This window comes from Gekko japonicus, unplaced genomic scaffold (genome assembly GCF_001447785.1).
Source record: "Gekko japonicus isolate JY-2015 unplaced genomic scaffold, Gekko_japonicus_V1.1 scaffold454, whole genome shotgun sequence".
NCBI lineage: Eukaryota > Metazoa > Chordata > Lepidosauria > Squamata > Gekkonidae > Gekko > Gekko japonicus.
Genome location: NW_015173687.1, coordinates 553298 through 568703, shown reverse-complemented (window position 1 = coordinate 568703; position 15406 = coordinate 553298). Strand labels below are relative to the sequence as shown.

Below are 15406 nucleotides of genomic sequence, written 5' to 3'. Positions count from 1 at the left end.
CTGGGAAGGGCGCCACCAGAGGAGTGGTTTACTGGGGATAGTTGGCTTATATAATAGATACAATTAGTGTTTTTTTGATTTTTATTTTTTAGAATCTACCATGATTGAATTAGCTAGCAGGCTAACATAGAAAATAATTAGTTCTACGTTATTTTATAATACTTCAAGCAAATATATGCTTGGATTGCCAAAAGCGGGGGGGGGGGGCTTTTTGAGGGGTCTTACCTGCTATTGATGGGAGCCATAAAGCTGCTGCCATCTTAATACAAGTACCTCCTTGGGGTTACACAGCAGAGACCTCTGCTATCCAGTGTAAGTCGCTCCTGATCATTTGTTTGCTCTAGGGCAAAGGTTAGCTTTCTGTGTGTTCCCCTCCCCCATGGTGATGCTGGCATGGTGCAGCCCTAGATACCGTCAGGCTGTCTCTGATGCAGCAGAGTCCTAATGGCAGCTTTTCCCAAACAGCCTTGGGCTCTACATATCACCTGTGTGTTGTTCTGCGGTCAGCGTGACATTTGCTGGCCAGCAGGGTCCAACTGCTTCTGAAATGTATAAATCCACAATTTTTTTTTTTTTTTTAAATAAACCCTATTTTAAATAAATGTGTGGAACAAGCACTGACTTTGTTCTGGTTCGCAGGCAGGAAGAGAGCACTTTTTTGTTTCTAATGTAAGGGAGTCTATTATTTACATCCATGACTAGATCTACCTCATGTAAGATTGGGGTTAAACAGCCTTGTGCTATATCTGCAGTTACAATTGGGGGGGTCCCCCTTATATTGGTACATTCTTGTGGCCGTTTTCTTTGTCTTCAGCCTGCATGGGCAGAGAGCAGCAACACAGGATTCATGCACAAATAAGACCTCCAGCCTTAGAAGCAGATCCATTTTATAGGCCTTGGTTTACAGTTTTAGACAGAAAACTTGCAGGAAACTGTTTCTTGAATTGCACCATGATTGGGGGAACATAGTGTGTAGTTAGCTTCCCTCTTTTATAAGGCTGTTAGTTTCCGGGGGTCAAAGCCCTGAAAATGAACCTTAATGAACTACCCCAGATGAGCTGCAGACTTCAGCAGCTATTTCCAGTGTGTTCTCGAACGTGACCTGTAAAAAACCATTAGGTACAGATCTGTCTTTGGACGTTTCTTTCAGGGCATCTTAGATTACCTGCACAGTGATTAAAGAGAGATGAGAATGCTAATGTATTTTGTACACTGTAGAAATGACAAATCATCCCTAAAAGTTCTTGTCTTTGTGGAGGTGAGCGTTTTTCCTCTAAGCTGCATGAGAAAATATCATTCCACCCCACCCTCAGGTTCCTCAAAAGTTATGGTAAGCAGTAGAGCTGAGTTGGCAACTACAGATTTTTAGTTTCTTGCTGCTAAATTGTGTTATGGTGCTGCGTAATTGTATGGTATGTCAAAGTCCAGTCTTACCTATCTAAAGTTTAAGTAACCTGATCTTTTTATATCCAAATACTAATTGAGATCTCTGGTGGCTGATGGTACACAGATTCTCAAGAAAGGCTGCAGGGCTCTGCTGGTGCTATTCAGGCTCAATCAACCCACACTACAAGGAACATAAATACAGAAACACATTCTTCCCATCCCTGTAATTTGATACAGGGGCTAGACTCATAGCAAGGAGAAAAGAGGGCACTGACTGTTCTATGCCTTTTCTCAAATTTTTCTTCTGCAAATGGTAAAAAGAGTTGGCTTGGAGCAAAGCCTACACATCCAGCTAGTGCAAACAGAGATTGTGGCAGCAATTGAATGTTCTGACTTAGCACCTTCTATGCTAGGTGTTTTCAAGGTGCTGCTTTAATCTCTGGTGGCTTAAGTGAAAAGCATTCTGAATTGGACCTGGTAGATTCCTGGCACTGGTTTGATGCCCCTCTGCTTCAGAAACCCCTGGCTCTGAATGAGTTAAGCTTTGCCTACATCCATAGCAAAAATGTAAGTGAGAAAACATGGGGGGGGAAGGCAGTTTCCCTTCATTCTAATAAAGATTTTATTTGAAGGGGCATGGGAGAGAATGATTACTTGCCTCAGCAAGGAGTTGTCAAACAGCACAGAAATGAAGTAGCAACATGCAGAAACTGAACAGGGCTTGGATTGCCACTTGTTTCTCCTGCGTTACAAGGTGTGCAGCTAGCAATTATTCAAAGGGGTACAGGCAAGATCAGCTCTACCATAAGGAGAATCAGGATGGGGTGTGTGTGCAAAATTTCCAGGGGCAAGTGCATCAGCTATGTAAATTTCTTAAGAGAGCAGAGCCAGCATCTGCACTCCTGGATAGATGTCCTGTGAACACCTGGGTTGATTTTCTCTGCCTTCCAGGAAGGACTAGTAAGAGCCTTCTGATCTTTGCTGGCTGCCTAGGGCATAGCTGTGACAGGCATTTGTAGAGGACTGTGTTTCTTTAGGCTGTGGCTCATGGCCGCTTTTGCCGCAATACATTCCTTAGTCTAAAGGTTTCAAAAGATTCTCATTTATTTAGTATGATAATTATTTGCTCAGTATGTAAAACAATTATATTACTTGGCCTTGAGCAACATAAAAACCTTCAGCTGGGTGTGGGTACAGGAAAATAATGTGCTTGACAATGTTTTGATCTGAATGCTCATTATCAGGTTAGGACCAAAAAAGCACTGTAAACATCCCTTTCCTCTGCAAGGAAGGAATTTCAGCTTGAAATGCAGTGTGACTGTGCAGTAGTTTCCTAAACCAATTTGAATTGTTTGGTGCATCTTGATTTGATCTTGTCACCCACTTCAACCCCTCGGCCAAACAGGTTTGAGCAGCAGGCTCTGCTCATGCTGCTTCCTCCTCCCACCATATACAGACAAGGTAAAGAGTGGAACACAGATGGCTTCTGGCTGCCTTACAGCAGCTTATAAACTAGCCTTGTACAAAGCCTCTCGCTTAGGGTTGAGTGAGGATTGTTTGCATGCCGCCTGGAAGAAAAGCCTTTGTAAACTGGGAAAGATTGCTTTCAGACCCTCAATGTGGTACAAATGAGTGACAGTGGTAAATATGGGAAGAGTACCTGAGAAGGTACACTAGCCTATTACAATCTTGCTACAGAATACCTGCAGTCAAGCAGAGTTTTATCTATAACATGTCATGAGGTAAATCAGCCATACCTCTGCCACTCTGTGGCATGAGGCGCCTTCTGAAACACTACACCCACCCTGACCTGGATAGCCCAGGCAAGCCTGATCTCGTCAGATCTCAGAAGCGAAGCAGGGCTGAACCTGGCTAGTACTTCGAAGGGTGTCCTCCAAGGAATGGTAGGGCAGGGACTCCACTTCTCTGAAGCATCCTAGCTCTACTAGGAGTTGCCAGAAGTCACCATGGCTTCCAGGCTTGCAAGCACATACACACACAAAATACTTACCAAAAAAAGAAACACAGAATCCAACTGGCTCTACTGGAGGATACACAAGTTTATCAGCTTGTAACCCCATGGCAATCTGTTACCTAATAGCTGACAGGTAGTAACTGAACCAGTCAAGGCAGAACGTGGGCTTTCAGGCCCTCAAGCAGCTGTCTCTTTACAGGTGTATACAAAGGGAATACATCTTAGGATTCGCTGGGTACTGAGAAAATCTGTCCTCCTGCTGTCCTCATCAGTCCATATGTGTCTTGTGTATGATGCTGGAAGCAATGTAATGCTGTATTCGCCTAGCCGATCCTAGTTCATGCAGGATCAGGTTGCTGCTGTAGGCAAATGTGTCCAAGTAACAAATGGTGCCTTTTCCAACACATGCCACATTTGGTGTGTATTATCAAATCCACGGTCTAGAGACTGCCCATCTCATCTTAATGTATAAATGTTGTATCAGTCTGTATGTCATTAATAAAGCAGAATATATCTTCTAGTGGTGGATGTGTGAAATGTGTTGAAGCCATCCTAAATTGCAGAAAGCAGCTGCATTTGATACATGATCAAACATGAGAAGTTTGGGGTCTAGTATTTGTTACAAGCCCACCTAATCCACTTCACAGTGGCAAATGTGTCCCTTCTCCAGGTGTACATGCAACAGGCTACCATAGGTCATTTAGAGTTGAGTAATGGTATGATGCAGCTAAAACACGTCCTAGGTATACACGTCCATGTTATCTCCCTTCAGACACATGGGCCACATTCAAAAAGTTTAACATATAATTTGTGTGTCCTGATTTATGAAAAAGCAAAGCAATAAGAGTATACCAACTTTACAGCTGGCACACCAGTCAGTTGACCAATTAGATATTGTCAATTGGCAGCCTGTTATTTCACTGCAATCCAATTTCAGGAAGCCAAAAAAAGCCTGTGCAGGTAGTAGCTTCCCTTTTGTATTTTATTATGTGATACCTTTTGTTAGCAATGGCCAGGAGGGAGAGAGGGCCTTTTGTTTCTTGAACACACATGAAGCTGCCATATGCTGAACTAGACCATTGGTCCATTAAAATCAATACTGTCTACTCCAACTGGCAGCAGCTCTCCAGGGTCTCAGGTTGAGGTCTTTTAGTTGGAAGTGCAGGGGACTGAACCTGGCACCTTCTGCATAACAAATCAGAGGTTCTTCCACCACAGCCTCTCCCTGCTTTTATCATACAACACCCGGCTCAAGACAATAAACAACTGTTCAATGAACCTTCCACTTACAATAACCTTGTCTACTTTTTAAAAACCCTGTAACAAATAGTTAATTTTCATTGTTTGATTAGATACTTATTTTTCCAAGTAGCATATCGAATTTCATTTTGTTTTTTTGCAAAATTAATACTTTAAAAATACTGGATGAGTCAACTGACCCAAACTGCTGTTTGACTGGCCAAATGGCCAACCTTAAATGGCTTCTTTAAAAATGAGACTCTGCCATGGTTGGCCAATGACCACAAATGCTTATGCACAGGCACTGCTAGCCTCTTTATCACACCACCATAAAGTAATCAGTCTCTTATGCCACATGCAGGAAAATTAAATCAGCAGCAGCTTTAAGTGGGGGGGGGGGATCATCTTACTACTGGTTGGTAATAGAAATCATAATGCATTTAGGATCCTGATGAGAAGCCACCTCCAAAGAGTTAACTAATATCTATCTTACTCCAATGGTGTAGTGTTTGGCCTCTAACTGGCCTATAACAGGATAAAACAACTTGCCCATGACAATCATATCAAGGTTTTGCAGAGGTAGGGACTTTTTGTTTGAGGTTGGGTGGGTCTGCATATGCAGCTGGTTTTGTAATAATACTACTGTTAAATGCTAGCTCATTTTTAAAAAAAAAGTCCCAGTAGTGGCATAACTTATCTCTAGATATTCAGGTATACTCTGAATAAACAGTTACATTATATATTACTATTCATGTGCATTTGGGTAGTGCGCGGTGTTCCCTCTAAGCTGAGTTAGTGTGAGATAGCTCACAGTTTTTTAGCCTCCAGCTCACACATTTTTGTCTTAGCTCAGGAAGGATGGCTCCAGAGCAAACTAATCTATGCAGTAGCCAAAATGCTTGCTCACAACTTTAATACCAGCAGCTCACAAAGTAGAGTTTTTGTTCACAAGATTCCACAGTTTAGAGGGAGCCTGCCCAGGGCATACAGCAGTCATGTGGCTCTCTCGGTTGATGGGAACTGCCAATGTGGCTCTTCAGTACCAATGATCTAGCCCATTATTGTTTATAACTGCTAATATTTCTTGAGCATCCCTCATAGCAGAGATACATTTTAAATGGGGACTGACTCAGTAACCTTCTGTATGCAAAGCATGTGCTCTACCACTAAGCCACAACCCCTCACTTTGGCAGAGCCCATAATGCTACCACCCCCAACTCAGTGCAAAAAGGCTTTCCATTCTACTTCTGTTACCAGTATACCACCACTTAAAAAGCACACATTTATTTAAAACACAGTAATTAAGGTTGCAAGATAGCTTCAAATAAAGAGAATCCAGTCTTAGTTTCACATAAGAAAAAGGCTTCCCCCTGGTTGGACAAATCCCAGAGACGACAAGCCAAATCAGCCTTTCATAACCACGGATGGATTCCTACTTTGCACAAAGTTCCCATTTTCTAAAATTCAAAATTTCCAAACTGAGCAGAACGATTATTTGGTTTGGGTTGTGGTTTGTAACCAATGCGGTCATGGATCATCTGTTCCCGGTTCTTGTGGTCGTTACTCAGTCCCAGAGCTCCCTCACCATCGCTGGCTCCCACCACATCCACCTCTTCACGCTGCTTTTTACGACTCTGCAAAAAAAGAGAGGCAACAATGCAGCATGTTCTGCACACAGAAGATTCCCAAATCTACCCCCTAGTTTCCTATGTTCACATATATTGAACTTCTTAGTTTAAATTAAGTAAATTTAAATTATGCACCCCAGAGAGCCTTGCACTCAGCAGATCAGTATCTGCTTTTTCTGCCCTGGCCCCGATCTGGTGGAACGTGTAGGACCTATTACAGTTCTGCCAGGCCTTTGAGTGAGGCAGCAAGAATCCAATTATTCCATCTATTGGCCTCCCCTGCTGAAACCTTCCATCTTCAAACAGCCCATCAGGTGAAGACCCATAGTTTGGTCTATGGTCTAGCAGCTCCAGTTCTGTGGCTACTATATTAAAGCGCTGTTGCCATCTGTTTTGTTTATAGTTCAGTTTAAATCTGCTTTGATTTTTTATAATGGATGATTTTTATGAGGTGTTTTAATTCTTACTGTGAAATGTTTTAACTTTTGTTGTCATCCACTCTGAACCTATTTGCAGGGAGGGTGGAATATAAGGCAAAACAATTAATTCCAAATGGGCAGACACATTAGTCTTTAGCAGGAAAATAAAAGCCTTGAGTAGGTCCCTGGGAGAAGCAGCAAAACATTTTTCTGTACAAAGAAAGACAGGAGTCAAGTGGCACCTTAAAGGCCAACAAAATTTATTCCAGCAGCAGCTTCCTGTTTTATTTGGTTCATGCAACAGATAGGCTGTGGCTCATTAGCAGAGTCACCTCTGCATGCAAAAAGACTCACGCTAGTCTCCTTAGGCGCTTTGCACACACTTGAGAGCACTCTCTCCACACAACTCACATTAGGACTACTAACTGACTTGAGAAAAAGTGCCATGCCCCTTTAGTACAAGCTTAGGTAAAGGTTCCCTTGCTCGAAAGCCAGTCGAGTTCGACTCTAGGGTTGCGGTGCTCATCTCCGTTTCAAAGCCGAAGAGCCAGCGCTGTCCGAAGACGTTTCCGTGGCCATGTGGCCGGCATGACTAAACACCAAGGCGCACGGAACGCTGTTACCTTCCCACCGAAGTGGTACCTATTTATCTACTTGCAACGTCTTGCTTTCGAACTGCTAGGTTGGCAAGAGCTGGAACTAGAGACGGGAGCTCACTCCGTCATGCGGCAACTCGGGTCTCGAACTGCTGAACTACCGACCTTCCACAGCCTGCAGTTCAGCGTCTTAACCACTTGAGCCACCGCAGCTCCCTTAGTACAAGCTTAACAGGGTATTATTTGCCTTCTCATGAAAACCTCCCAATTTCCACTTATTAAACCTCTGTTGGCAATTCTAGCACACGTTTAGCCACAACGTCTCTTACCTCGAGCTCCTTCCTGGCGCCCTCGAATTCGTCGATGTCATCCAACTTCAGCTCAAGACGCGTCGGCTTCCGCCGCAGCATCCTGAGAGCGGCTCAAAACAACCCACGACGGAACCACGGCCGTCTCCCACTGAGCTACTCGCCTCCGGGGCCTCTGAGCATCCCGTAATCTCCACGCTGCCAGACACCCGGAAGTGCTTGTGAGGAACGGCTCGCAGTGTGGCCACAGACAGAGCGGGCCAAAACAAGCCTAGAGCGGCGCGCCTCTAGGACTGAATGGGCGTTCCATCGTTGCTAAGGGAAGCGTCTGATCCGGAGACCCGGAAGTGCTTTGCCCGGCGGTGTTCAGATGGTCTTTTCGGGCTAAGAGAAGCGTTAAGGGAGCGTGATGGCGGCGTCAAGGCTCACCGCAGCGAGCAAATCTGTGTCTGCGAGGAAGTTTCCAACTCTCCCTGAACGAGAAACTGTATGTTTAATTCTTTTACTACATACGTAGAATGGAAAGAGGATAGATAAGGAAAAGTTGAGTTAATCGTGGACACTAGCGGGGCAAAAATATATGCCCCGGGCCCGGAGATTAAACCAGGGTGGACTACCGCGGCATCCTTGTTGTTGTTGTTCAGTCGCACAGTCGAGTCCGACTCTTTGCGACCCCATGGACCAGCTCCCGCCAGGCCTTCCTGTCTTCCGCTGTCCTCTGAAGTTGGCTCAATTTCATGTTCGTTGCGTCGATGACACTGTCCAACCATCTCATCCTTTGCCGTCCCCGTCTTCTTTGACCTTCAATCTTTCCCAGCATCAGGGTCTTCTCCAGTGAGTGCTCCCTTCTCATTTGGTGGCCAAAGTATTTGAGCTTCAGTTTCATTATCTGGCCTTCCAGGGAACAGTCAGGGTTGATTTCTTTTAGGATTGACTGATTTGATCTTTTTGCAGTCCAAGGGACTCTCAAGAGTCTTCTCCAGCACCATAGTTCAAAAGAATCTATTCTTCGGCGCTCGGCCTTCCTTATAGTCCAACTCTCACAGCCATACATGACTACTGGGAATACCATTGCTTTGACCATGCGGACTTTTGTTGGCAGGGTGATGTCTCTACTTTTTATCATGCTGTTTAGGTTCGCCATCGCTTTCCTCCCAAGGAGCAGGCGTCTTTTAATTTCATGGCTGCAGTCACAGTCTGCGGTGATCTGGGATCCCAGGAACGTGAAGTCTGTCACTACTTCCACGACTTCCCCTTCTATTTGCCAAGGAGTGATGGGGCCGGATGCCATGATCTTAGTTTTTTTGATGTTGAGCTTCAAGCCCACTTTTGCGCTCTCCTCTTTTACTCTGAGCAAGAGGCTCTTTAGATCCTTTTCACTTTCAGCCATTAGAGTGGTATCATCTGCATATCTGAGGTTGTTGATCTTTTCCCCAGCAATCTTAATTCCCGCTTGTGATTCATCCAGGCCAGCATTTCGCATGATGTACTCTGCATATATATTAAATAAGCAAGGTGACAGTATACATCCTTGTCGTACTCCTTTTCCTATGCTGAACCAATCAGTTGTTCCGTATCCGGTTCTAACTGTCGCTTCTTGGCCCTTATACAGGTTTCTCAAGAGACATGTGAGGTGGTCTGGTACTCCCATCTCTTTAAGGACCTGCCATAGTTTGTTGTGATCCACACAGTCAAAGGCTTTAGCATAGTCAATGAAGCAGAAGTAGATATTTTTCTGGTACTCTCTTGCTTTCTCCATAATCCAGCGAATGTTGGCAATATGATCTCTCGTTCCTCTACCTCTTCGAAACCCAGCTTGTACTTCTGGCAGTTCTCTATCCATGTACTGTTGAAGCCTAGCTTGTAGGATCTTGAGCATGACCTTGCTAGCGTGTGATATGAGTGCAATTGTGCGATAGTTTGAACATTCCTTGGCATTGCCCTTCTTTGGGATTGGAATGTATACTGATCTTTTCCAATCCTGTGGCCACTGTTGCGTTTTCCAAATTTGCTGGCAAATGGAGTGCAGAACTTTAACAGCATCATCTTCTAAGACTTTGAATAGCTCAGCTGGGATACCATCACCTCCACTAGCTTTGTTGTTAGTAATGCTTTCTAAGGCCCATTTAACTTCACATTCCAGGATGTCTGGCTCGAGGTCAGTGATTATACCGTCGTGGTTGTCAAGGACATCGAGGTCTTTCTTGTATAGTTCTTCTGTGTATTCTTGCCATCTTTTCCTAATCTCTTCTGCTTCTGTTAGGTCCCTACCGTTTTTGTCCTTTATCATGGCCAGCTTTGCATGGAACGCTCCCTTGATTTCTCCAATTTTCTTGAAGAGATCTCTAGTCCTTCCCATTCTATTGTTTTCTTCTATTACTTTGCACTGTTCATTCAGGAAGGCCTCCTTATCTCTCCTTGCTGTTCTCTGGAAATCTGCATTCAGTTGGGTAAATCTTTCCTTTTCGCCTTTGCCTTTCGCTTTCCTTCTTTCCTCTGCTATTTGTAAAGCCTCATCAGACAGCCACTTTGCTTTCTTGCATTTCTTTTTCTTTGGGATGGTGGTGATTGCTGCCTCCTGTACAATGTCACGAACCTCCGTCCATAGTTCTTCAGGTACTCTATCTATCAAATCTAGACCCTTGAATCTATTCTTCACCTCTACTGTATATTCATCAGGGATGCGATCTAGGTCAAACCTGAATGGCCTCGTGGTTTTCCCAATTTTCTTCAGTTTAAGTCTGAATTTTGCAATGAGTAGCTCATGATCTGAACCACAGTCAGCCCCAGGTCTTGTTTTTACTGACTGGATAGAGCTTCTCCATCTTTGACTGCAAATTACATAGTCAATCTGATTTCGGTGTTGCCCATCTGGTGATGTCCATGTGTAGAGTCGCCTCTTAGGTTGTTGGAAAAGGGTGTTCGCTATGACCAGTGTGTTCTCTTGACAAAACTCTGTTAACCTTTCCATCCTTACCATCAGGCAAAAGGGATGGGTTTTTTTTCTATTTTTCAAAGCAAAGCACGAGGCAGAGAAGAGAGAATTCCTTTCTCCCGTGTATAGTTCATCTTGTGGTAACACCATTCGAGAAGGTGGGTGGGTAAACCATGTTCACTCTTGTGCCTGTGCTGAGAGGGGTTTTCCCCCCCCCCTGCAGGGTGCAAAAAGTAAGGCTTCAGATGAGAGTGATGCACCTCCTGCCAAGAAGGCCCCTATTTTTTATGGAAGCCTGGAGGAGAAGGAACGAGATCGACTCTCCAAGGGGGAGTCAGGGATGCTGAGCAGGGATGCGGTCAAAGCTGCAATTGAGGCTGGCAATATCAACATCACAACTGGTAAGAAGTGGCCATGAGCCATATGTGCACCTGGATGTGAAAGTGTGAGATGTGAATGCTGCCACTGGTTCAGAAGAAAGGCTGCTGTCTAATGTGGAGGCATTATTAACAGATGTGCGTTTTATGCCCTGACCTGGGTGCCCCTGGCTAGCCTGATTTTGGAAGTTAAGCAGGGTTGGCCTTGGTTAGTATTTGGGTGGGAGACCACCAAGGAAGTCTAGAGTTGCTATGCAGAGGCAGGCAATGACAAACCACCTCTGAACATGTCTCGCCTTGAAAATTGTAAGGGGTCCCCATAAGTTGGCTGCAACTTTTCAGAACTACCACTGCATTTTATAAACTAAGAAAATAGAGCCTTGCCCCAAGGAGATTCCAGTTCAACATTTGAAGTAATTGGAGGTAGGGAGAAACAGGAAGAATCTATATTCATTTCTGTTACCTGTGCTTAGGTTTAATGAGTGGAGGAGGTGAAGGGTTGTGCCAAAGCCTTTGTAGAATTGGTGGGTTTTGAGGAGGGATTTGAAGAAAGTGAGAAGTGTATCATAATGCAAATGTATCAGGAAGATAACAAGTGACCAAGAAAACTCAAGAGGCTTATCATTTAAATGTGCTGGGGGGAGTGCAACAAAGCAAGGAAGGATGGTTAAGGTGTAAATATATGCCAGTGCTGAGAGTAGCAGAAGTGACCAGTGTTCCCTCTAAGCTGAGTTGGTGTGAGCCAGCTCACAGTTTTCTAGTCTCCGGCTCACACATTTTTGTCTTAGCGCAGGAAGGGATGGCTCCAGAGCAGACTAATTTATGCAGCAGCCAAATCACTTGCTCAGAACTTTTATTGCCAATAGCTCACAATGTAGAATTTTTGCTCACAAGACCCCACAGCTTAGAGGGAGCATTGCCAGTGACTCATGAAAGTTCCTGCCTTGCCACATGCTTTGTTAGTCTTTAATGTGCTACTGGACTCTTGCTCTTTTCTGTAGTTACGCCTTAGTTTTAGTTGCAGATAAGGACTAAGATTAAAGCAAAGGCTTCCCCAAAAAGCTGTTTGTTGTTGGGGTCTGAAGAAAAGAGGGCAAGAGTGCCACATTTGCTGCTTATGGCTTGATGGAAACAAAGCAAGTTGAACCTAGCCACTTATTCCGAGAGAGCCAGGTTTGTAGGGGACATCTTAGAAGGAGAAGTGCTTTCTGGCCCTGACTCAGTGGCAGTCTGATCTAACATCATGGGTTTGTTCTGGGGCCAGGTGAAGTCTTTGACCTGGAAGATCATATGAGCGAGCGCCAGGCAGAAGTGCTGGCAGAGTTTGAACGCCGGAAACGAGCCAGACAAATCAACGTTTCCACGGATGACTCTGAAGTCAAGGCCTGCCTGCGAGCTCTGGGGGAGCCCATCACGCTTTTTGGTGAAGGCCCCGCAGAGAGGAGAGAAAGGTGAGGGAAACTGTGGAGGAATGTCACCCATGCTCTGTGTTTTTCTTACAGAGCTGGCTTGAATCTAACCAGAGTTAGCTGAACTGTTAATGCTTTTCTACTCAGGTTACGTAATATTCTCTCAGTGGTTGGCACAGATGCCTTGAAGAAGACCAAGAAAGATGATGAAAAATCTAAGAAATCAAAAGAAGAGGTAATAAATGTAAAGCAAGTTATGAAGTAACCTCTGGGAAAGCCTTTTAGTGCCCTTCGGAGTTCTTTCTTTTTCCTGGACATCCTATATGGTTCAATTAGGACTGCAGTTTTCAGTCTGCTAGGCCAGTGGGGTTATAGAACATCTTCTGAGTCACAAGCTCCAGAAGAACCTGCAGACATGCACGGATAGAAAGCAGAGCACCTTCTTACCTTTGCATGCATGCTTAGAGTAACAGCTAGACTGCAAGTCACTTAGTTGTGGAGAGGATTCTTCATTGGTTTGGACCTTTGGCTCGTTCCTCACTATGTTACTTGTCTTGGTGCTCAGTTTATATTTCCTGTCCTCAGCTCTCTTGGTCTCCTGTTCAGGGTCCTGGTCTTAACACCAGACGTAATTTTGGTCCTTTCTGTTCCTGTCACATGATACTGATGTCATCTGCTTGCAGCACAGCGAGTCTACAAAGGTTAAAAATCACCATGTTAGGTTAATGGGTTAACAGTGCAGTCCTAAGCAGAGTTACCCCATTCTAAGTCCATGAACTTTAATGGATTTAGTAGAATTCTGCTTGAGACTGCACTGTAAATACCTTCTGATTAACTAAAAAGGTGTCATGATTAATCTGGATACACTCACGCACAGACATATACATACTGCAAATTTCTTGTACTGGGGCCTCATAAAAGGCCCCAGAGCTTTGATACACATGCTGTAAATGCAGTAAAGAATTGTCGATTAGTACAATTAATAATGTCTCATGTCACTAATTATAAAAAGCAAAGTCATTATCCTACTTGTTCATTGTAGCCTTTATGCTGGCATCACCCAAAAAATTGGCTCTCAAAGCAATTCACAAAAATCAAGACCTGACTATTACAACTCGGTGCAAAATGTGCTTTGGTGAGGGGGACTCTCAGCTGGATCGAGGCATGCTGGGGGGGATGACTGGTTGCTTCCTTCCCTCCCTCTGATGGCCTCGTCTACTAACCAAATCTCACTTGAGGTTTCTGGGTTGTTGTTGTTTTTTGGCTGCCTTAGTATCAACAAACCTGGTACCATGAAGGACCAAACACCCTGAAAACCGCCAGACTGTGGATTGCCAACTACTCCCTCCCTCGGTAAGACACTGGGGACATAATGTCAGCTCCAACAAGGGCCTGGATATGCAGGGTCTTTAAACACACATTGGCAAAAAGGCAGGATGCAGCTGGCTGAAAAACTCATCAGGATGACTAGCAGGCCGGCTGTTTGTGGAAGGCCTAATGCATCTGCCATTGTTCCTGTCCCAGGGCCATGAGGCGGCTGGAAGAGGCCCGGCTGCTGAAGGACATCCCTGAAGCCACAAGGACATCTCAGAAACAGGAGCTGCACAAATCTTTGAGGGTTAGGACTCCTTCTGCCATGGCTAACCTTCCGGGCACAGGATAGCTGCAGCCCAGACTCATCTCTAAGTCTCGAGGCTTTGAGTTACCTTGGAAGGCAGAGCTTTTCTTTCTGTCTGCTCTTCCCCCCTCGCCCCCCCCCCCAGTTCAGAGATAGAGCATGTGCTTTTCCTGTTCCTGCTGAAGGGCCCCTGGTTCAATCCATGCCATCTCCAGTTAAAAGATTTTAGCTGTAGATTCTGGTCCTGAGACTTAGAGGAAACAGTGTGGAGCTAGACAGACCAGCGGTCTGGTTCCATGTAATGCAATTTCATTTGTAGAAAAGATAGTGCCACTTTTTGATTCATTTGGGGAGAGGGCAGCTCATGTTCCCTTTTGCTCCTCTTGGCTCTGCTCTCTCTGAGTTAACACTTTGATTGTTCTGATGGTAACGTATGTGTATTTTCCCTTCCCACCTCTTTTAGTCTCTGAATAATTTTTGCAGCCAAATTGGGGATGACCGTCCAATCTCATATTGCCACTTCAGTCCTAACTCTAGACTCCTGGCTACAGCCTGCTGGTAAGGATTCCCAGCCCCCTGTCTTCCATTTCTCCACTACTTCTTGCATCTTGTGCAGAAGAGGGAAGCCGGGGTGTTGGGAGGGCATCCAGTGAGATCGTAGGTGTCTGGCAGCCTAGACTGAAGGGAGCACAGCCCCTTCCTAATGACCACTTTCCTTTTACTCCTACAGGAGCGGACTTTGCAAGCTGTGGTCTGTGCCTGACTGCAATCTCGTCCACACGTTGAGAGGTACTGTGATCTTTTCTGCTGAAGCAGCATGCTTTTACCGGCCTTCTTCAAGCTGGTGGAGGAAGGCAAATAAAAGCGTCATCCATGAACCCCTCCAACACACACACCCCAGTTAACTTATGCTGACCAGATCTCATAGAGCAGAGATATTTATTATAATTCTCATCCCACTAGTCTGCAAACTTTGGCTTCCAAAGGCAAACGGTATTACAACTTAGTACAAAAGTTCTGTATCATTGGCTCAGTTGGATCCAGATATGAAGGAGGAATTCCTAGCTGCTTTCTGTTCTCAAATAGCTGCATCGAAGGCAGTGGTAAGCTGGGGAGGCAAGGATTTCAGCAGGAGCAAGGCAAAACAGAGAAGTTCCTGGCACCTTTTTCCTGATTGTATATATTGCATCAAGATGCCCATGAAGTAAATAATTAGAGAGAGCTTAAGTGAGGCAGCAGAAAGCACAATGAGTTTGAGGTTAATAGCCAGTCTGAATTGTGAGAAGATTCCTTCCTGGCCTCCACAAGTAGTGATCAGAAAGAATTTAAGCAAAACAGTTTCCAAGGATCTTTATTAAGTGCAGCCCTGCACCATTCATTTCTCGTTGTGGAGGGGGAAGGAGGAAAAAAACCTTTAGATCTTGTGGCGGGGGGACATCACAAGCAGTCCTTTGTGAATAAACTTGACTGTCCTGAATCCAGAGAGGTGATTCCCCCACCCCCACTATACCTTCAG

General features: G+C 44.8%; 2 protein-coding genes across 2 annotated transcripts in view; one reads left to right on the top strand and one right to left on the bottom strand.

Annotated features, from left to right (window-relative positions):
- Positions 1 to 5586: 5586 nt before the first annotated feature.
- On the bottom strand, positions 5587 to 7759 carry CDC26 (cell division cycle 26). Its single transcript, XM_015423125.1, has 2 exons — positions 7573 to 7759; positions 5587 to 6234 (listed from the first exon to the last, which is right to left on the bottom strand). Exons 1-2 carry the CDS (start codon positions 7651 to 7653, stop codon positions 6058 to 6060), a joined length of 258 nt encoding a protein of 85 aa, XP_015278611.1. The 5' UTR covers positions 7654 to 7759; the 3' UTR covers positions 5587 to 6057.
- Positions 7760 to 7960: 201 nt separating this feature from the next.
- Positions 7961 to 15406, top strand: part of PRPF4 (pre-mRNA processing factor 4) — a 15514-nt gene continuing 8068 nt past the window's right edge. The window contains exons 1-8 of the mRNA XM_015423098.1: positions 7961 to 8038; positions 10710 to 10887; positions 12128 to 12314; positions 12420 to 12507; positions 13546 to 13625; positions 13797 to 13890; positions 14354 to 14448; positions 14621 to 14679. Of these exons, the coding sequence (XP_015278584.1) occupies positions 7961 to 8038; positions 10710 to 10887; positions 12128 to 12314; positions 12420 to 12507; positions 13546 to 13625; positions 13797 to 13890; positions 14354 to 14448; positions 14621 to 14679 (859 nt within the window). The remainder of the gene's footprint in view (positions 8039 to 10709; positions 10888 to 12127; positions 12315 to 12419; positions 12508 to 13545; positions 13626 to 13796; positions 13891 to 14353; positions 14449 to 14620; positions 14680 to 15406) is intronic.